Raw genomic sequence first — 21856 nt, 5'->3', positions numbered from 1 at the left:
ATTAGCAACCATTACAGTTCAACCATGTGGCCATAGACATATGTCTTAATCAAAAAATTCATCAACTCCTAGTTAACTGACCAAGATGAAATGTATGTAATTAAATTCTTATGGATAAAAGCCCTTGGCTTTAGTTCAGTGTGAACCTTTAATGATCAAATATAGAATTCTGTCCAGAGTGTTAAATGGATCTGGAGTCTACAAAGGATCCTAAAAGGGTCCTAGGAAACTCTCTTGATCTTTTTATTCCAGTGCTCCCTGCTTCATTCTAAAAAGGATTTAAAACAGTTTATATATACATATTATCACAAAACAGTATAGAAGTTAAAAGTGGAAGGAAGGACAGTGGCTGTGGCTCAGTGAGTAGGGTGCCGGCCCCCTATACCGAGGGTGGCAGGTTCAAATCCGGCCCCGGCCAAACTGCAATAACAACAAAAAAATAGCTGGGCATTGTGGTGGGCGCCTGTAGTCTCAGCTACTTGGGAGGCTGAGGCAAGAGAATCGCCTAAGCCCAGGAAGTTGGAGGTTGCTGTGAGCTGTGTGACGCCAAGGCACTCTACTAAGGGTGATAGAGTGAGACTGTCTCTACAAAAAAATTAAAAAACAAAAAAGTGGAAGGAAAAAAAAAATAAAGGTGGAGAGGGTTATAAAATGAAGTCAGGGAAAACACAGAAATGGTAATTTGGTACTTGCCTGTAGAACTGAACTCTGTAGTCATTGACACTAGGCGAGAAGGTTCATAAGAGAAAACAAACCTGTTGCTTAGAAGTACAAATAATTTTGGCTGCTGTTACAGCTTTGTAGATAATATCTTGGTAGCCATAGTTTCTTGGGACTTTTCTTTTATGAGTCTTCAGTGAGGACTGTTACTATCATATGAAAGTAAAAATAGTTCTTTATGATTTTTCAACCAATATGCTGTGGCACACTGGTGTGCCATAAGAGGATCTTAGGTGTGCCATGAAAAATTTTAAGGATCATTAATTAAATTATTTTCAAAAGAAGTTCAAAACACAGTAAATATTATGTTTTTACTCTTTTTAAAAAAATAAACATAATTTAAGTGTGCCATGAATGTTTAACTATAGGTTCAAGTGTGCTGTGAGATAAACAAGGTTGAAAACACTGTCTTAAGTGGTCAGTACAGTGTGGTTCAGGTACTCGGTCTCTGCTGCTATTATTTGACCAAGGATTAGCTTTTACAATTTCTAGAGAATGGATGGCCCATGTGATATTTGAGCAGTTCTCTCTAAATACTGTGCCTCTTAACTCAATTTTTAATAGTATTGGGTAACAGTGAGTTCAAAATTACACTATCCGAGAATTTTCAGAGTGCAGCTATGTTGTATTGCAAGTTGAGTTGAGAACGTACTGTTAAGAAACAATTGTTCTTAAAAGTAGGAGCGAATGAAAAATAAAGGTTGATCTGTGTAGGTTAAGTGTTCCCTTATGAAACTCAAGCAACATAATGAATACTCCTTCCTAAATAAGGTGGGCTGAACAGGTATTTATAGTTTAAGCCAAAGTTTCCTTTGAAACTTTGAGCAGTGCTGTTAGTTTTGAGCAATGCTCTTTTCTCACATATCCTTTAAGAGAAATCATTTGTGGTAAGTATGCCAGGGTAGCCACATGTGATAATTTATTTGAGATTGGTAGTTACGGAAACAAAACTTAGGTTTAGGAATAGTTGGTCTATGTTTTCTGGATATAATTAACTAGCATCCCAATTATCTACACAAGTCATTTCTAGTTTAAGGTAATAAAATGTATTAGTTTTTTAAAGAATGTTTACTTTTATTTTTTTCTTTAGAGCATGTATCTTCCTTAATTGATAACATATCATTAACTTTCTTGTTAAAAAGATGGGAGTTAGGGCCCAACCATATTTTATACCATTTTTCAAGCCCCCAAAAGCACTTTTATGTGAGGCAAAGACAAGTCTGGTTGAAAGGATTATCAGTTTCAAGCAGTCACAACTCAACTGCTAGTGACACTATTTTGACTTTGTAGATTTTGCTTCTCCTTGGTCAGAAAAAGGTATTTAGGTTGTATGTTCCCTAGAGGGACAAAAAGAAGAAAGCAGAAGAGACTGCTTTTCTGAGCCAACATCAAGCTGGATAAGCCCTGGCTGACCAGTCTACAGGTTGTCCCACTGCTGAGGGACATAGGCCATATACTACATTGGGGACCTGGATTGAACCTGGGCTAGAGTTATGCTGTGCTTGGCTGGGATCCTGTAGGACAGTGGTTCTCAACCTTCCTGATGCCGTGGCCCTTTAATACAGTTCCTGTGGGTCATGACCCACCACAGGTTGAGAACTGCTGTTCTAGGAGGAAAGGATCCTGAAGCTTAGCTTAGGGTCTGTCTGGAGAGCCATGGGGATTATAGGCAGTCATCAGGACGCCTTTGGACCAGTAGTGCTGGATTAATTTCTCCTGATTTAGTTATGGGGGGCACTTGATCTACCTAACCACTCAGCTTATACTTTGAACCAGGTCTGTTTAAGATCCTCCCAATCTGGATATGGTTGAAGTTAGAGATGCAGATACCTCCACTAGCCCATCATCCACCAGTTCATCCATATGCACAAAGTGTGTCCAGTGGGAAAAATTCCTTCCCAAGCTAATAGTCTGTTGGCCAGTCAGTAAGGTAGAGGTCCAGGTAGTCCAGCTTCAGGTCACTGAGTGTGTTCTGGCAGGCTCCTTTCATCAGCACCACTGCTTACTGACTACAAAGAGCTCCTCAGGCCTCCCCACCTGCTTCCTCAGCTTCTCCTTGATGGCCATCCCTACCTCATTTTCATTCTGACACAAATGAGCGTAGTTGATGTGATGGTACCTGATGTCAGTCACTGCTTTCACTGCCTGGGTCACCAGGCCTGGAGGGGACTTCCAGGTACCCGGCACCAGGATGGGTATCTTGGTGCCATTTTTGAGCATGAACTGGCTGTCCATCAGCTGATGCAGTTCACAGACCCCTGTCCAGACCCATCCCAAAGAAAAATTTTAAACTTCTTTGCCAACTATGAATCTTAATGGAGTAGACATCAGACAGAATATAGTGGTTTAAGATTGGAGCTCTAGAATTAAATAGACAACCCTCTACCACTTTCTAGTTATGCAGAAATTATTAAAGTCTCTGAGCCTTGGTTCTCCTCGGGTGTGTAAGAAGGGATAGTACCCACCTCATATCATTCCCACAATAGCTTTTGTCATAGTAGCAGAGACAGACCTCAATTAAAGGTATTCTGTTTTATTTTCCTTTTTCTTAGAACAAAGACCACTTTTTCAGCCTTGATTGTCATGTGATGGGCTAAGTAGTCAAAGAATAAACTGTTGGGTATAAGTAGTCTTTGCTCTCACTTCCCATGTTGAGAAACTTGAAAGCCATGTTTGAGATGGTGGTGACAGAAGATGAATGTAACCTGGAAAAGTCATTGTAACTTTAGAAGAATCACCTGACCTGTAGAGGATTTTGTGTGAAAAGAGATTAATTTAGAGTTTATTTGTTGTGTTAAGAGACTAATTTAGAGTTTATTTGTTACCATGGCATAATAGTCTATAACCAAGTTAACCCCTAACCAGTTCCTACCCTAGTGTTGGTGACTAAGGAAAGGTCCATTAAAGCTGCAAATAATGGAGTAGTATACTTGGTAATGAATATTTATGTGAATGCTCTGTGGGTGCGCCCTATTTTAAATATTGATCTGCAAAGCCTAGACTTACAGTTTTCAAACACAATGTTCAGTAACTAAAAGGTCTCTTAAGTTTGGGAGTAGGGCAATAGGGAGCCTTTTAAAAATATACGATAAATTGTGTGTTGTGTCTAGTCACAGAGGCCAAGCCCATGAAATTAATAAAGCTAAATGTTTAGTGATAATCAGATCCCACTATTCATATGGTTCTTAATTCTACCCTGTTTCCCCGAAAATAAGACATCCTCCGAAAATAAGACCCACTTACAGGAAAGATAAGACGTCCCCTGAAAATAAGACCTAGCACATCTTTGGGAGCACACCTTAAAATAAGACACTGTCTTATTTTCGGGGAAGCAGGGTAGACTAGTCATTTGCTGTGGATGCCATGCATCTGGATTAGGCAGATACTGATTATTAATAAGAATCCAATCAGTAATGGCCTATCACCTTAAAAAGTTGGACATATGATCTTCTATTTGTCGAATGGGGAATTTCCAGCCTCCCAAATATCACCTGTATAGTGGACCTTCACAACTTTTGCAGATTTATGCGTTGGTTAACACTGTTCTGTTTTTTGCCCTTATTACTAGATTTAAGAGCCAGACTTGTTTTTTTTTTTTGTCTTATTATTATTATTATTATTATTTTTGCAGTTTTTGGCTGGGGCTGGGTTTGAACTCGCCACTTCTGACATATGGGGCTGGCATCCTACTCCTTTGAGCCACACACACTGCTTTGTTTTTGTCTTTTAATGAGAAATTTATAGTTAACTTAAAATTTTAACATTGTTCTATCTACCTACCTAATCAAAGTTTTTTGTTTTTGAAGGGAGATCCTTATTGAACTAGATACTAATGGGTTGTATCCACATTTGTCAGGACATTTTGCTATTGACATGGTTTTGAACTTATGAGCAGTCTTTTGATAAGCTGAGAGAAGAGAAATCATTGCCCTAAGCAGGGGATGTCCAACGTGTGGCCTGTGGGCCACATGGGAATTATGTGAGGACTATTTTGCCTATATGTGGTGTTGGTTAGGATGAAAATTATGCATGGACCTTTTCTTTGCTCATCAGCTTTTGTTAGTGATTGTTTATTTAATGTGTGACCCAAGACAGCTCTCCTTCCATTGTGTGGTAGAGAAGAAAAAAGGTTGGACATCCTACCTAGAACAACTGAAACTTTTTTTATGTGTTCTAGTCATTAGATCACTAATGCTGATAAGTTAAGTGAGGAGAAATGATTGCTTTAGGACGGTTAAATCAGTTTTTTATATGTTCTGAGCATCAAGTCACTAATGCTGTTTGAAAGCCTGTATCTCTCTTTCCACATATCCACAGACAACAGAACAATAGAATGAGACTCTCTCTCTCTCTCTCTCTCTCTCTCTCTATATATATATATATATATATATATATATGATGATGATGATGTAAAATGTCATCCAGTGCCTTTTCTCCAAGTTAGGTGTATGATCTGTGCTGTGAGGTATGTGGTTCTGGGGAGAATTCTTTGTTGTTTGGAAAGAGATTCATAGTTGGTGCAGAATTCATTTTGAGGAGACAAAGAAGTAGATGCAGATAGAGAAAAAGGCAGTAGTCTTAATCTTCATCTTTTTGTAAGGCATTCTTTCCATAATCACCTATATTCCTATGGACTTACTTCTTAGAGACTATTAAGAGGCCACACAATTCTAACATAGGGAAGGTTAGGAGGTTAGAATGTTTCAAAAGTTGGAAATTTAAGTGAAACATGAAAGGACTGTTATCTGTGATGACACTATTATCTTTGGTGGGGTAAAGGTGGACAAGTAGTTTCTTAGTTTAGTGATCCTGCTTCAGTTGTAGATAAGTAAGTCCTTCCAGTTTTGGAGAAACACTCATACTCAATAGGTCATCATATATTGTCAGCTTTAATTTGTAAACATCCTCCAAATCTATTCTTCTTTTTAAATTTTTATTTTATGATTATTATTATTATTTTTTTTTTTGTAGAGGACTTGCTGTGTTGCCTAGTCTGGTCTCGAACTCTTGGCCTCAAGCAGTCCTCCTGTCTCAGCTTCCCGAAGCATTTGGATTACAGGCATAAACTCTGCACCTGGCCTCATTCTTATTTTTTCCTTTCTGCTACTGCCTTTGTTTATTGCCATCATCATTTCTGACGTACTTGACTTCAGTACTTTCGTTAAGTGCCCAGCCTTTAGTATCTTAAAAATCACTGTTAAATAAAACACAGATTTGAATAGACCATGTCCCTTAAAAACCAGAATGTAACAGAACTCCATTTCCCTCAGAACAAAGGTCAGGCTCTAGCAAGAGATGCCATCTTATCCTTCCACGAGTCCCATTGTGTTAATACTTATTTTCCCCACATTCTACACATCACAAGATTTGTTAATATTTTCTCCATGAGTTTAATATCTTCTGACTTGTATTCCTCCCCTACCCCTTTTAACCTTGTTGACTCTATTTCTAGCAATTCATCTCTAAATCAGCTTGTCCGTTGCACTTGTTTCCTGACACAATTCTTATTCTAGAATAAGCAGAATAGCTACTTTTTCTACTGTTTCCCCCTCTCTATATATTGGCCATATTAAGGGCCTTATCACACTTCCTAACACCTGGCACTAACCTCTCATTTTGCATTGTGTTTGCTGATTTTTGAGAGTGTGCCCCTTAAAAACATGGTCTTCTCATCTTATTATAAAAAACCCTTTCTCAGCCTAACTCCATGAGATATTTCCTGCTACCTGGTGGGAAGGCAGTGGGACCACCTGGGATGTACCAGCTTGATCCAACCTCCAGCTCTCTGGGCTTAAGCGATTCTCTTGCCTCAGCCCCATGGGCACCCACCACAACACCGGCTATTTTTTGGTTGCAGTTGTCATTGTTATTTTAGCTGGCCCGGGCCAAGTTCAAACCCGCCAGCCACAGTGTATGTAGCTGGCACCGTAACCACTGTGCTGCAGGCGCTGAGCCAGATCATCCAAAAGCTTTTGAAGGTTAGATAATGGAAGTCCAGCTTCTGCCTAATTGCTTTCAATGACAATACATTTTTTTTTTTTTTTTTTTTTTTTTTTGTAGAGACAGAGTCTCACTTTATGGCCCTCGGTAGAGTGCCGTGGCATCACACAGCTCACAGCAACCTCCAACTCCTGGGCTTAAGCGATTCTCTTGCCTCAGCCTCCCGAGTAGCTGGGACTACAGGCGCCCGCCACAACGCCCGGCTATTTTTTGGTTGCAGTTTGGCCGGGGCCGGGTTTGAACCCACCACCCTTGGCATATGGGGCCGGCGCCTTACCGACTGAGCCACAGGCGCCGCCCGACAATACATTTTTTAAGAAATATTTTTTCTTATGATCAACGGTGAACTAAGAGAATTATTATGACAGACTCTTAAAGCTATTCATCTAACTTTAACCCTGAAAATCTCCTTTATTTATCAGTTAGGGATTATTTACCATCAGGAATGTTAAAAATAATCATAATGGTCAGAGCAGTGGCTCACTTCTGTAATCCCAGCACTTTGGGCAGCCAAGGCAGGAGGATTATATAAGGCCAGGAGTTTGAGACCAGCCTGGGCAATATAGAGAGACCTCTATCTCTATAAAAAATAATGTTAAAAAAAATTGATTATCTGTGACTGTATGTTCCTATAGTCTAGCTACTTAGGAGGTGTGAGGCAGGAGGATCCCTCAAGCTCAGGAGTTCAAGGTTACAGTGAACTGAGGTAGTACCACTGCATTCCAGCCTGAGCAAACAGAACAAGACTCTTTTTTTTTTTTTTTGGTGGTTGTTGTTTGTTTTGTTAAGTAGGCCCACAAGAGGTTTGAACTCACTCCCCTGGTGTGCCGTGCCGGTGCTTTAACTACTTATCTACAGTGCCCAGCTCAGAACAAGACTCTTATCTCCTTAGGTGATTTCATCATTGTGTGAACATCACAGGGTGCCCTTACACAAATCTAGATGGTATAGCTGACTGCACACACCCAGGCTATACAGTAACACAATGATAACTATTTGTCTATCTAGGTGTATCTGAATGTAGAAAAAGTATAGTAAAAAATACAATATAAAAGATAAAATGGTATAGCTGTGTAGGGCACTTCCTGTGAAAGGAGCCTACAGGACTGGGAGTTGCTCTGGGTGAGTCAGTGAGTGGTGAGCGAGTGTGAAGGCCTGGGGCATTACACTACGATGGATTTTATAAACACTGTGTACTTAGATTACACTAGATTACAATTTATAAGAAATTAATTGTACTATGATAGTATGGCTTCTACATCATTAGGTGAATGGAATTTTTCAGCTCTAATAATGTATAATCTTATGACCGCTGTTGTATATGTGGTCCATAGTTGACCAAAACGTCTTTATGTGGGGCATGACTGTGTTTGCAACAGTAATGACTTATTTAACTGAATAGTTTTGTTTTTTGTTTTTTGAAAAGTTGTGTAAGAATAACCACTGATGGAGAGTGGCTGCCTTTTCTCTAAATGTAAGGTAATGGAGGTAACAGCACATATGAAGTGAGTTTATTGCATCATTAGTAATAGGTTAATACAGGAAAATGTATTGGAGTTTTTGTGGTACTTTATAATGAGATGGGAGTGACTGTGGTTATTGTTTATACATCCAAAGATTTCCTTGTTGCCTTATGACACAATTTATAAAAGAGCCCTTGTACTTAAAGATGAATTATATGCTTTTCTTTTATGAAAATATAGCTGTTGTAAAATCTTTTCCTTGCCAATAAATAGCTATCAGTTCTGTGTAACTCAACACATATTATCTAAAAATTGTGTTGATCGAAGGGAAAGACAACCTATTAACTGAAGGAGAAAGTAATGCTTTCTGAAAGAAACTTTTGCTATGTGGAGATGATTTTGAAAATTGGAGCTAGAAAATATATTGTGATATGACTTTCTTGTCAAAAACAGCAAGTGTTACCTAGGAAAACTCTTACATTGTCATACTTAAAATACTTGCAAATAGTTCCCCTGTTTTTTGAAAGCATTTAATAAAAATCAAAAACTTTCAATTAGCTTTTAAAGGGATGCCAGGAAAAACAGATGAATTTTGATAAAAACTTTTTCATAATTGGTAGATGGGATGAAATAGAATCCTGATTTAGTTCAACTAAACCACAAGGTATTTCTTCCATTTAGATCTACATGCTTTTGTAAGATACTTTTTTAGCTACATCAGCCTTTATAAAAGCCAGGTATCAAAGTAAATGCCATATCACTAAGAATTAAATTAATAAAGTTTAGACAGTCACTTTGTTCTTGTTAAAATAATATTTAAAGGCATTTATGCCTTTGATAACAAAATGAAGTTATTTAAAATATATCTTATTTTAACTTTTACTTTTTTGTATTATTTTATAGTGTAAATAATATTAGTTTAATAGTATACATGTAATTTATGTGGAACTAAATACATACATTTGATCCGTACTCAGAAGACTTTACTAATTGAATGTGTGATCAAACATTCAGAGGTTACTAACTAGTTTCTGTAGTACTTAGGATTTGTTTGTAATTTACAGCTTATAAAGTACTTTTGCAGATGTGTTCTAATTTGAGCCTCATCAATAAGCTTTTGATGCAGGAAGGTGTCATTACGCCATTTTATAGATGAAGCATCATTGTCACTTTAAAGAGTTGGAACTGAAGGTCAGAATATTGAAATGACTTGTCTGAGCTCACACAGCTAGTTAGTAGTGGTCCTCAACTCCAGCACAGGTCTTATTACTAGAGCGGACTTCTTCTATTTAGTCTATTCATTGCTGTTATTCTGGTCATTCTTTGAGTTTTGACATCATGCCCCAATCTGTCTATTATTTATTTTTCAGAGTCCTCAGATAGTTTGTGTGTGTATGTGTGTGTTTCTGTAAAGGAGAAGTCAGTGGTAAAGTAGTATAATTTACTATACAATTAAGAAAATTGGAACGAAAGGATAGAAGCCAATTGGAAAGACAATATATTAATAATGAAAATGTAAATGGTAGTAGATGGCCTAGAAGTCAATTGAATACATTTGGTGTGGAAAGCAGCGCAAAGGAACCAGAGAAACACATAGTCCAGGCAGATCATGGGAACACTATCATGAGGGCAGGCTAGAGAGGCACAGTTGTGGAAAAAATCGGGGGTGTGTACGACATAGATGTAGTTTTGTGCTATAGTAAAGTTGAAGTTAATAAGCTTAATAGATTAAGAATTATGGGGTTTATTTTGATACTTGTATTTGCTTTTGATTGTAATAAAACTTTGTATAACACATAGCCTTATATTTTGATTGTTCTGCCAGTCCATATAACAAAATGGACAAAATGAAAGAATTCTGTGTAGGGAGGAAAAATTAAAGGTGGCATATATGATACCCTGTTTCCCGAAAATAAGGCAGTGTCTTATTTTAAGGTGTGCTCCCAAAGATGCGCTAGGTCTTATTTTCAGGGAACGGCTTATCTTTCCTGTAAGTAGGTCTTATTTTCGGAGGATGTCTTATTTTTGGGGAAACAGGGTAATAGATTTATAGATAAACTGGGTTTAATATACCTAAAAATGATTAGGTCAGAAAAGTGACTTAAAAGCATGGTTTCAAATATTATTTTCTAAGCTACAATCAGTGCCATAATCTAAGAACATAGAGATTATTTAACAAATTGAAATCTAGTTTTAACAAGTTTTCTTGAAAGTATATTTTATTAATACATTAGGTGCCTTTTTTGTATTATAAATTCAAGGCATGGCTTGATCTTTCAGCCTAATGGTAACACATCTGGAAATACAATTCATCGCTACAATGTTTGTTGATAGGAATTCTATGTGCTTTGAAATATTGCATATATGGTTATAAAATTCCCTTGATGTTCATTGGCATATAAAACTATAATGGCACTGACAGGCATATTATTATCTTTGTTAATAATCTACACATGAAAGGCTCCCTCGGTTTAGCTGAACATAGTTCTTACCTCTAATTGTTCATTAGGCCAGTAATCTATTGTGCTATCAGGAGGAAAACCAAAATGGTGCAATGAAATTTTGAACTAATATCTGAAGTAACTGTACTCTTTTTTTTTTTTTTTTTTAATTGTTAAATGGAAAAATCTTCTGAAACTTAGCATAGTTTCAGGGTTTTAGAAGACAGTAGCAAATTGTTTTGGGCTTGATCACAGTTTAAAGAATGCTAGATCTGGTTAACAACAGCTATGTTTGTTGTTGTATGGTGGGCAAGTTACTTAAGCTTCCCCTAACAAATGTGTACTGGTCCAATTTGGCTTGTTCTCCAGTGGTTAAGCTTCCACACACATAATCAGCATAAGTGAACGATTTATTAAGCTTTAAAGATAGGCGCTCTCTGCAAGAGGCTTTGGGACAGGCAGTCAGCTGGAGGGGTTTTGAAACCAGTACCAGAAACTGGAGCAACATGAAGGATCCCTCGTCCCTCCCCAGGTTGCACAGCCACCCTTCATTTCCTTCTGGGTTGTAATAAGTATTCACATTACCAGCAGAAAGAAGAGATTCATTTTAACAGGTGTTAAATTGTAACTGACTATGCATAGAAATTCTTTTAACCATCTTCACTTTTAATACACACACTAAGTTAACTAGTCCTGTCATTTTCTCCCTCAGTCCATCTGACTGTGCCCATAGGGCATGTTCAATGTTTGCAGGGGGTAGAAAACTTTCTAGAATGCCAGCATACATTGTCCCTACCAGCTGAAGTGTGTGCTTACCAGGAAGTAGTCATGTTTCTGTCTTAAACTTTTATTACATTTGTTCATAGATTATAGTTAAATGATTCTAAATTGCATAAGCCAATGAATTATGGGTATGAAAAGATAATCATTGTTTCCTATTAAAGAAACATTGATTGCATTAAAAATACTTGATGAGATGAATATTAAACAGAAATAGATATTGAATTAGATATAGGAGAGCCAACTGAAAGACATGAAAAAATTGTAAAAGTATGGAAGAATTATGTACTCACCTTCACACATCTTTAAATTAATGCTGTAACTTAAAGAAAGTGAAACTGTAAACCATAGGTGATGGGTTATGGATTTGCTTCATGTATACCTTTTAAATTAGAATGTTCAAAGTGTGTGTTGTTTTGGTCACCTGCTTTAAGGTGGCTGTCTATTAACTGACCTATTATTGTTCTGACCTTACTGGGTGAGATGGCTTCCTTGTGCTTGATAGATGAACTTAGTCATCCTACTTATATCTTTGGATGTTTGCAGTTTAGATAGGTTCTCCAAATATGTCTCTTCTGATTCCTCCAAGGCACCCTTTACCTGTGTTTTCCTGCCTTTTAAGTGAGATCAATGATAATCTCCTTTATCTTTTCAGGAAAGGTTAAAATTGAAATAAGTTGTGGATATGAAAACATGTTAGAAATAAATGTGCTGTATGTCATAGATACTGTAGTCTTGCTATTTATAATAGGGAGTCTTTGATTCATGGTTTAAGAACCCATCTTTTCTTAGATGTAGGTTTTATGTACAAAATCAGTTAACTTTTGTTTTCTTATTTGGCATTTTGAAACATGTGTTTGAGTAAATAAACTTAAATAATGAGCCAAAATTTAAGATTATGACTTAACTTAAGTGGTTTGGAAGATACTGAAGATGTTAAAGAATTAGTCTTAGGCCCTATGGGTAGTGAAATTTAAAGAACCCTAGACCTGGAATCAGACTAACTGGTCTGGTATTAGCTGTGCTCTTGATAATACTGATAGGTGCTCTGATCCTAGTCTGATAATCATTGTTCTTTTTTACAAAGATTTATAAAAGATTTCTTGTACTAACAAAAGGCTTTGAGTTTGATTCATGTAAAAGCACTAGCTGTTTCAGTATTCTGAGTTTTCATGGACATTAACCTCTTTAGTTACTGCTTTTAATCTTGGAAAATGAAACTGCCATCATACAATTCTTATTAAGTGCATGTGGATTGCCCTTTAATTGGTAATTAGCTTTCGACTGTGTGACTTTGGAAAATACACACACAAACACACAGTGTCTTTGGATCTCGATTTGAATCTGCCACTACCACTTAGTAGCTCTGTGACTTTTTGGAAGTTTCTCAAATCTCTTTGTAAACTTGTGTTTCCTTTAAGTGTAATAGCATGATAATATGCCTCCAGTGTTAATGCAGATAAAGAGAGATGTGTGTGAAGTACATGGGTATATGGCATAGAAGGTATTAAATGACCCCTTTCTTTGGTGCCAATTTTAAAATTTCATTCTGTTATATATAAAAATAGGAAAACTTTCAAGCTACATATTCATTCACTTGGTGTGTTAGGTGTGGAAACCATTCGTAATGGAACAAACTAAGAAGGATGTAGCACTTGCTACTGTGAGCTTCTATCATTTCTAAAGTTAGTTCACTCATTTTTTCTTAATTAAATCATAGCCGTGTACATTAATGTGATCATGGGGCACCATACACTGGTTTTATAGACCATTTGACATATTTTCATCACACTGGTTAACATAGCCTTCCTGGCATTTTCTTATTTATCGTGTTAAGACATTTATAGTCTACATTTAGTAAGCTTCACATGTACCCTTGTAAGATGCACCGTAGGTGTAATCCCACCAATCACCCTCTCTCCGCCCATCCTCCCCCCTCCCTCCCGTCCTTCTCCCTCTTCCCCATATTCTTAGGTTATAACTGGGTTATAGCTTTCATATGAAAGCCATACATTAGTTTCATAGTAGGCTGAATACATTAGATAATTTTTTTTTCATTCTTGAGATACTTTACTAAAAAGAATATGTTCCAGCTCCATCCATGTAAACATGAAAGAGGTAAAGTCTCCATCTTTCTTTAAGGCTGCATAATATTCCCTGGTGTACATATACAACAATTTATTAATCCATCCATGGATCAATGGGCACTTGGGTTTTTCCATGACTTAGCAATTATGAATTGGGCTGTGATAAACATTCTGGTACAAATATCTTTGTTATAGTGTGATTTTTGGTCTTCTGGGTATATACCTAGTAGAGGAATTATAGGATTGAATGGCAGGTCTATTTTTAGATCTCTAAGTGCTCTCCAAACATCTTTCCAAAAGGAACGTATTAGTTTGCATTCCCACCAGCAGTGTAGAAGTGTTCCATTTTCTCCACATCTACTCCATCTCTGGTCTTGGGATTTTGTGATATGGGCTAATCTTACTGGAGTTAGATGATATCTTAAAGTAGTTTTGATTTGCATTTCTCTGATGATTAAGGATGATGAGCATTTTTTCATATGTCTGTAGGCCATGCTTCTGTCTTCTTCAGAAAAGTTTCTCTTCAAGTCTCTTGCCGACCCTGAGATGGGATCACTTGTTCTTTTCTTGCTAATACGTTAATACGTTGAGTTCTTTGTGGATTCTGGTTATTAAACCTTTGTTGGAGACATAACCTGCAAATATCTTCTCCCATTCTGAGGGCTGTCTGCTTGCTTTACTCACTGTGTTCTTGGCTGTGCAGAAGCTTTTTCCTTTGATCAGGTCCCAATAGTGTATTTTTGAAGCTGCTTCAATTGCCCTGGGGGTCCTCCTCATAAAATACTCGCCCAGATCCGTTTCTTCAAGAGTTTTCCTTGCACTCCCTTCTAGTATTTTTAGAGTTTCATCTCTTAGGTTTAAATCTTTAATCCAGTGAGAGTCTATCTTAGTTAATGTTGAAAGGTGTGTGTCCAGTTTCACTCTTCTACAGGTCGACAGCCAGTTCACCCAACATCATTTGTTAAATAGGGAATCTTTTCCCCACTGAATGTTTTTAATTGGCTTGTCAAAGATCAAATAATGGTAAGTAGCTGGGTTAATCTCTTGGTTCTCTATTCTGTTCCATACATCTACCTCTCTGTTTTTGTGCCAGTACCATGCTGTTTTGATCATTATTGATTTATAGTATAGTCTGAGGTCCGGTAGTGTGATTCCTCCTGCTTTGTTTTTATTGCTAAGTAATGTCTTGGCTATTCGAGGTTTTTTCTGATTCCATATAAAACGAAGTATTTTTTCAAGATCTTTAAAGTATGACAGTGGAGCTTTAATAGGGATTGCATTAAAATTGTATATTGCTTTGGGTAGTACGGACATTTTAACAATGTTGATTCTTCCCAGCCATGAGCATGGTATGTTTTTCCATTTTTTAACATTTTCAGCTATTTCTTTTCTTAAGAGTTTCATAGTTCTCTTTATAGAGATCTTTCACGTCCTTTGTTAGATAAACTCCCAAATATTTCATCTTCTTTGGCACTACTGTGAATGGAATAGAGTCCTTAACTGTTTTTTCAGCTTGACTATTGTGGTATATATAAAGGCTACCGATTTATGAATGTTGATTTTGTATCCTGAGATGTTGCTGTATTCCTTGATCACTTCTAAGAGTTTTGTAGTAGAATCCCTGGTGTTTTCCAGATATACAATCATATCATTGGCGAAGAGCGAAAGTTTGGTCTCTTTTGACCCTATATGGATACCCTTGATCGCCTTCTCTTCCCCAATTGTGATGGCTAAAACTTCCATTACAATGTTAAAGAGCATTGGAAACAATGGGCAGCCTTGTCTGGTTCCTGATCTGAGTGGAAATGATTTCAGTTTAACTCCATTTAATACGATATTGGCTGTGGGTTTGCTGTAGATGGCCTCTATCAGTTTAAGAAATGTCCCTTCTATACCAATTTTCTTAACTGTTCTGAACATGAAGGGATGCTGGATATTATCAAAAGCTTTTTCTGCATCAATTGAGAGAATCACATGGTCTTTGTTTTTTAATTTGTTTATGTGCTGAATTATATTTATAGATTTACGTATATTGAACCAGCCTTGAGACCCTGGGATAAAACCAACTTGGTCATGATGTATAGTTTGTTTGATGTGTTGCTGGATTCTGTTTGTTAGGATCTTGTTGAATAGTTTTGCATCTGTGTTCATTAGTGATATTGGTCTATAATTTTCTTTTCTTGTTGGGTCTTTTTCTGGTTTGGAGATCAGGGTGATGTTTGCTTCATAGAACGTGTTAGGTAGTCTTCCTTCTTCTTCTACATTTTGGAACCGGTTTAGTAATATAGGTACTAGTTCTTCTTTAAAGGTTTGGTAGAATTCTGACATGAAGCCATCTGGTCCTGGGCTTTTCTTTTTAGGGAGGTTTTGTATGGTTGATGCTATTTCAGAACTTGATATTGGCCTGTTCAACATTTCCACTTGATTCTGGCTAAGTCTTGGAAGGTGACGTGCTTCCAAGTATTGGTCAATTTCCTTCAGATTTTCATATTTCTGAGAATAAAGTTTCTTGTAATATTCATTAAGGATTTTTTGAATTTCTGAGGAGTCTGTTGTTATTTCGTCTTTGCCGTTTCTAATTGATGAAATTAGATGTTTTACTCTTTTTCCTGGTTAGGTTAGGCAAAGGTTTATCTATTTTATTGACTTTTTAAAAAAATCAACTTTTTGATTTATTGATCTGTTGTAAAATTCTTTTGTTTTCAATTTCATTTAATTCTGCTCTAATTTTCGTTATTTCTTTTCTTCTACTGGGTTTGGGGTTGGAATGTTCTTCCTTTTACAGTTGCTTTAGATGTCCCATTAAGTTGTTAACTTTCTTTCTGTTCTCCTGAGGAAGGCTTGCAGTGCTATAAATTACCCTGTTAGGATTGCCTTTGCAGTATCCCAGAGGTTCTGATAATTCGTATCTTCATTGTTGTTTTGTTCCAAAAATTTGGCAGTTTCCTTCTTAATCTCATCTCTGACCCAGCTATCATTCAACATAAGGTTATTTAACTTCCATGTTTTTGTATGAGTATGCAGATTCCTGTTGTTACTGAGTTCAACTTTTATTCCATGGTTGTCCTCGAAGATGCAAGGAATAATTTCTGTTCCTTTAAATTTCCTGAGGTTAGACTTGTGACCTAAGATGTGATCGATTTTGGAGTATGTTCTGTGGGCTGATGAGAAGTATGTGTATTCAGTTTTGTTAGGATGAAATGTTCTGTAGATGTCTGCTAAATCCAAATGTTGGATGCTAAATCCAAATGTTAGGTTTAAATCTAAAATTTCTTTGCTTATTTTCTTATTGGAGGATCTATCCAACACTGCCAAAGGAGTGTCAAAATCTCAGACTATTATGGCGCTGGAGGAAATCAACTTGCTCATGTCTGTTAGAGTTTCTCTTATAAATTGAAGCGCATTTTAGTTGGATGCATAAATATTAATAATTGAAATCTCATCATATTGAATATTTCCCTTAACAAATATGAAGTGACCATTCTTATCCTCCCTTACTTTTGTTGGTTTAAAGCCTATTGTGTCTGCAAATAGAATTGCAACACCTGCTTTTTTCTGATTACAATTTGCCTGAAATATGGACAACCATCCTTTTACCCTGAGTCTATATTTATCCTTTAAGGTAAGATGAGATTCTTGAATGCAGTAAACATCTGGCCTGAGTTTTTGTATCCAGTCAGCCAACCTGTGCCTCTTTAGAGGACAGTTTAAGCCATTCACATTAATGGAGGATATTGATAAGTCTGATAAAATTTTGGGTATCGAGTTTATCTAAAGTCCAGTGGACATTTGTAATCTTTTGGCCACTGTGGAAGTTGGAGTTTGATCAAAAGTTTCTGAGTGAGTTTACTTTTGTGGTAGAGGATTGGGCTGGTCATTATGAAGGATAGGTCTGAGAATATCCTGAAGAGCTGGTTTGATTATGGCAAATTTCTTCAACATATGAATGTCATTAAAATATTTAATTTCTCTATCATAAATGAAACTCTGTTTAGCTGGATTCAGGATCCGGGGTTGAAAGTTATTTTGTTTTAGGAGATTAAAAGTCAATTTCCACCCTTTTGTGGCTTGAGAAGTTTCAGCAGAGAGATCTGCAGTCATTCTAATATTCTTTCCTTTGTAGGTTATGGTTTTCTTAAGTCTGACTTCTTTCAGAATTTTGTCCTTATATATTAACTTTAGTGAAGTTAATTATGATATGCCTGGGGGATGTCTTGTTCAGGTTGAGTCATTCTGGGGTTCTGAAACTGATCTGATTTTCAGAATCTCTTGGCATGTCTGGAAAATTCTCCTTCATAATTTCATGGAGAAGAGCCTCTGTGCCTTGTGAGGCCAGTTCATCGCTTTCAGGGATTCCAATGAGGCGGATATTAGCCTTCTTTAGCCTTCTTCGAATTATCCCAGAGCTCTTTGAGAGAATGATCTGTTTTTGCTCTCCATTTCTCTTCCTCTTTGAGTGTTTGTGAGCGTTCAAAAGCTTTGTCGTCAAGGTCAGGAATCCTTTCTTCTCTTGCTCCACTCTTACTGAGGGTATCTACTGTATTTTTCAGATCTTTGAGCAAATTCTTGCTTCAATATGTCAAAATCTTCTGTGGTTTTGTCTTTTGATTCATTGAATTCTTGAGACAACTTTTGAATTTCTCCTCGAATTTCTAATTCCAACTTTCCTCGAATTTCTAATTCCAATTTTTCTCCATTCTATTAATCTTGTTTGCAATTCAAATTCTGAATTCAAGTTCTCACATCTCGGCTATCTGTTTATGAATGGGATCTTTAGTTATATCTGCCTTATCTTTCTGGGGGTGGGGGGTGATCTACTCTAGTTATTCATGTTACCAGAATTTTTCCACTGATTTGCCCCAGGATTATTTTACACCATTTGACTTTTTCCCTGGAGCTTTGCCGAGGACCCATACAGTGATACCTCCTGAGAAACTGGGGACCTGTTTGGTGTGGTGGGGCTAAGTGGCTTTGTCCAATTTTCAGCTGGTCTCTGTCCGACCCTAGTGAAACAGTTACGCTGGGTTGAAGTCTCAGCTGCGGAGAAATACCAGCAATTAAGTCACCCCGCCCTCCACAGGCAACAATTGGAAAAGGAGTATCAAACCTTCCTATAACCACACACCCAGGGCACCACTTGGATAGTCCTTGGGCGATTGGCTGAGGTCAAAAGTTCCAAATCAATTGTCTCAGTCAGCACCTGTCTCAGGTGGAAGAATTTAAAAGGTCTCTGGAAACTAGATTGCAGGGATCTGCTGACAACTTAAATATGACTTGCTCCCATGCTCGTTGAGGGCAGGAGGACCCACCCAGCAAATATATTAGTCTGGGAAGTTTGATGCCTCCTTTCCTACCTTGCATCTCTGTCACACATAGCCACTGATTACCTTGCAGGGCTGTGACCCAGTTCCCTCCAATGAGCAGATACTCCAGGGGTTTGCACCTGCCTTAATCACAAGGAAATCTATGTCTCCTCAGCCAGGCCGCTGCTCTCTGCCACTATCCAGCAAGGGGAGGTGGGGCCTGACAACCTTGGGTGCTTAATGGAGGCTGGGGGTGTTCACTCAGTTCCAGCCCTGCCCCTGATTGATGTTACTGACAGAACAGAACAACTCTGTGGAATTTTTTCTGTCCCGGCTAAATTCCCCTGCGGAAGAGAAGCTGTTTTCAGTTCACAGAACTTGTGCCTCAGCCCCTGTCTTTGCTGCTCCCTGGTAGTTTGTATTCGCAGCATGGTTAGCTATCAGTTATAGCCTCCTGCCCTCCTTTGTCTAAGCTGATGATCCCCTGAGGGCCGGGTGTGTCTTAGGCTTAGTAAAGCAGTCCTCTGAGTCAGCCCCGCCCTGGGAGTCAGCCAGCACTGCCCGTACATTTTTCTAGTCCCCGCGCTCCACCCAGGCAGGTACCACCTCAGGCAAACCCTTTACTCACGAGGTCCGCGTTTCCGGCCCACGTCTGTTCCGCTGGTGGTTGCCACCTGAGAAGATGCCCTGCCTCCTCCGGTTGCCCAGAGTGACAGGGGCTATGACTCCAGAATATCAAGGGGTGAGCCCCATTGTTGTCAAAAATGGCTGCTGCTGTGCGCCTCGGGGCACTGCCGCTCCTGCCTGGTTCCCTCTCAGCTGACCGTCCTCTCCTTACTCCTGTGCCGCAGAATCAGCACTGACCAGCAGCAGTCCAGTCCCTTTTCCACACCCCTTGAGAAATCACCCAAGAATCTGGACTCCAGAGGGACAGGCCTCCAGACCAATGAGTGAGAGTGGAGGGGAGTGCTGGGAGCTCAGAATTGCAGGTAGAGAATATATACAGTTTTACAGTTTTATGCCTGGCAGGAGAGCGCCATGGCACCCTAGGCGAAGTAGGCCCAGTTTTCATAGAGTCTTTTCCCATGGAGTATAATGGGAGGACTTTTGAACTCTGCTCATTTGTTTATGGGGTACTCCGAGCTTTTCGCACTGGGGAGGGGACTCCCCTCCGCTTCGTGATGGATTTTGTACCTTTTGTTTGTATCCTTGGGGTCGTGGCTCACCTCAGTAGGGTGGATGTGCGTTCTTCAACCTTCTGTCTTGGTGCAGCTCTAATCCGCCAGGTTACTTGCTAAATTTCTGTCCTTTAACTCTCCTTCTGGATGGGAGCCTCTGTGGAAAGCTGGCTTCAGTCAGCCATCTTATCTCTGTCCCCTTACTCATTTTTTTTATGTGCCATCTAGGATTGTCAGATATTTAGAATTTGAATGTTCAGGGTTTGTGGCCCTAGGCAGGAGTCCTCAAACTGCGGCCCGCGGACCACAGGAGGCGGTGTGATTGTATTTGTTCCTGTTTCTTTGTTTTTGTTTTTTTTTACTTCAAAATAAGATATGTGCAGTGTGCATAGGAATTTGTTCATAGTTTTGTTTTTTTTTTTTAACTATAGTCCACCCCTCCCATGGTCTGAGGGACAGTGAATTTGCCCCCTGTTTAAAAAGTTTGAGGACACCTGCCCTAGGGTATAGAATTCAGATATATGACCAACAATTGGAGTGTGAGAACCAGGTGAAGACTGCAGAAAAGAATGAATGAATGAATGAATGATAAGGTTTATTATGGTCATCTTGGCTCAGTGTGGTCTTCTTTCAAAGTAATTCTAAGCAACATGTCACTTTTACTATGCAGAGATGGGAAAATGAATAAAAAGGCATTTGCGGGTGGTGCTTGTGGCTCAAAGGAGTAGGTGCCGGCCCCATATGCTGGAGGTGGCTGATTCAAACCCAGCCGTAGTCAGAAACTTCAAAAAAAAAAGGGCATTTACTATAATGTACTGTTACATCTTTCTGTTTAAAAAGTTTCACTGTGTTTTGTTGTTTGTTTTTTTCTCCAGCCTCAATCCCATACTTAACCCATCTGTGTCGTTTGGAAATTCGATCCAGTCTAAAACGAGAACACCTACAGTCTGATGGTTTTATTCATCAGTTACCACTTCCAAGAAGCTTACAAAATTATTTGCTCTATGCAGATGTTCTGAGGATGAATGATGTTCCAGAACTGACAGCTATTCAAGATGGAGAAATCAGTGAATCCACTTAACATAGCTCATTTCTTTCTCTGAAAACTACTGAGACAAAAGAGCCATACCGTACAAATTATTATTCATGATTTTTTAGCCAAAAGATGATTGTTGTTTGTGTGGTTGGATTGGGGCTATAGTAGTTTAATTTGAATGTTTACAACTGGGCTTCCCATATTAAAAATAATATATACATATGTATACATATATATCTAATATACATATATGTGTGTGTGTGTGTGTGTGTGTGTATATATTAAACCTGCCTTATGTTAATTTATTGCAGTTTCATCACCAGTACATTTTATGTTATAATATATTTATTTACCTGACTATAATATGCTAAAGAACTGTGGTGCTGCTTCTAGCTACTACACATGGCATATTTCTACCTATGATTGGAAGTCTACCTGATCCTAGGAGCTTAGAATGGAATGCATATAACTTCACTGGAGGTATATTGCTGTGGTGTTAAATCTATTATTAATATTATTATTATTATATTTGAGGTTGACTATCCTTTATGTTTATAAATGAACAGATTTTCCTATCTTATATTTCATTCTCTTAATTCAGGCATTTTTGTAAAGAATTGATATTCACATGTAAACTCAGGGGAAATTTTTTTTTAAAAAGAATACGGAAAATCATATTGCTGGTTTTTCCCCTCTAGTTTCTTTATACATTTTGACTAGAAAATACCCCATTTCTAGTCCACAAAGGCAAGAACGAACCTGAACTCAAAGACATGTTCAGTTGAAAAGCTCAGCTTTTCAATAAACGAACATTTTACTACATTTAGGATTTTAATTAGGAGACTGGG

General features: G+C 38.0%; 1 protein-coding gene across 5 annotated transcripts in view; it reads left to right on the top strand.

Annotated features, from left to right (window-relative positions):
* Positions 1-21208, top strand: part of ASB3 (ankyrin repeat and SOCS box containing 3) — a 128667-nt gene extending 107459 nt beyond the window's left edge. For 4 of the 5 annotated variants that reach the window (XM_053589920.1, XM_053589914.1, XM_053589915.1 and 1 more), the window contains 2 exons: positions 19646-19783; positions 20848-21208. In XM_053589920.1, the coding sequence (XP_053445895.1) occupies positions 19646-19783; positions 20848-21053 (344 nt within the window). In that variant the 3' untranslated portion in view covers positions 21054-21208. The remainder of the gene's footprint in view (positions 1-19645; positions 19784-20847) is intronic. The other variant, XM_053589918.1, reaches the window with a different exon arrangement.
* The last annotated feature ends 648 nt before the right edge of the window (positions 21209-21856 follow it).

This window comes from Nycticebus coucang, chromosome 4, assembly GCF_027406575.1.
Source record: "Nycticebus coucang isolate mNycCou1 chromosome 4, mNycCou1.pri, whole genome shotgun sequence".
Lineage (NCBI taxonomy): Eukaryota > Metazoa > Chordata > Mammalia > Primates > Lorisidae > Nycticebus > Nycticebus coucang.
This window is presented reverse-complemented; position numbering and strand designations above follow the sequence as displayed.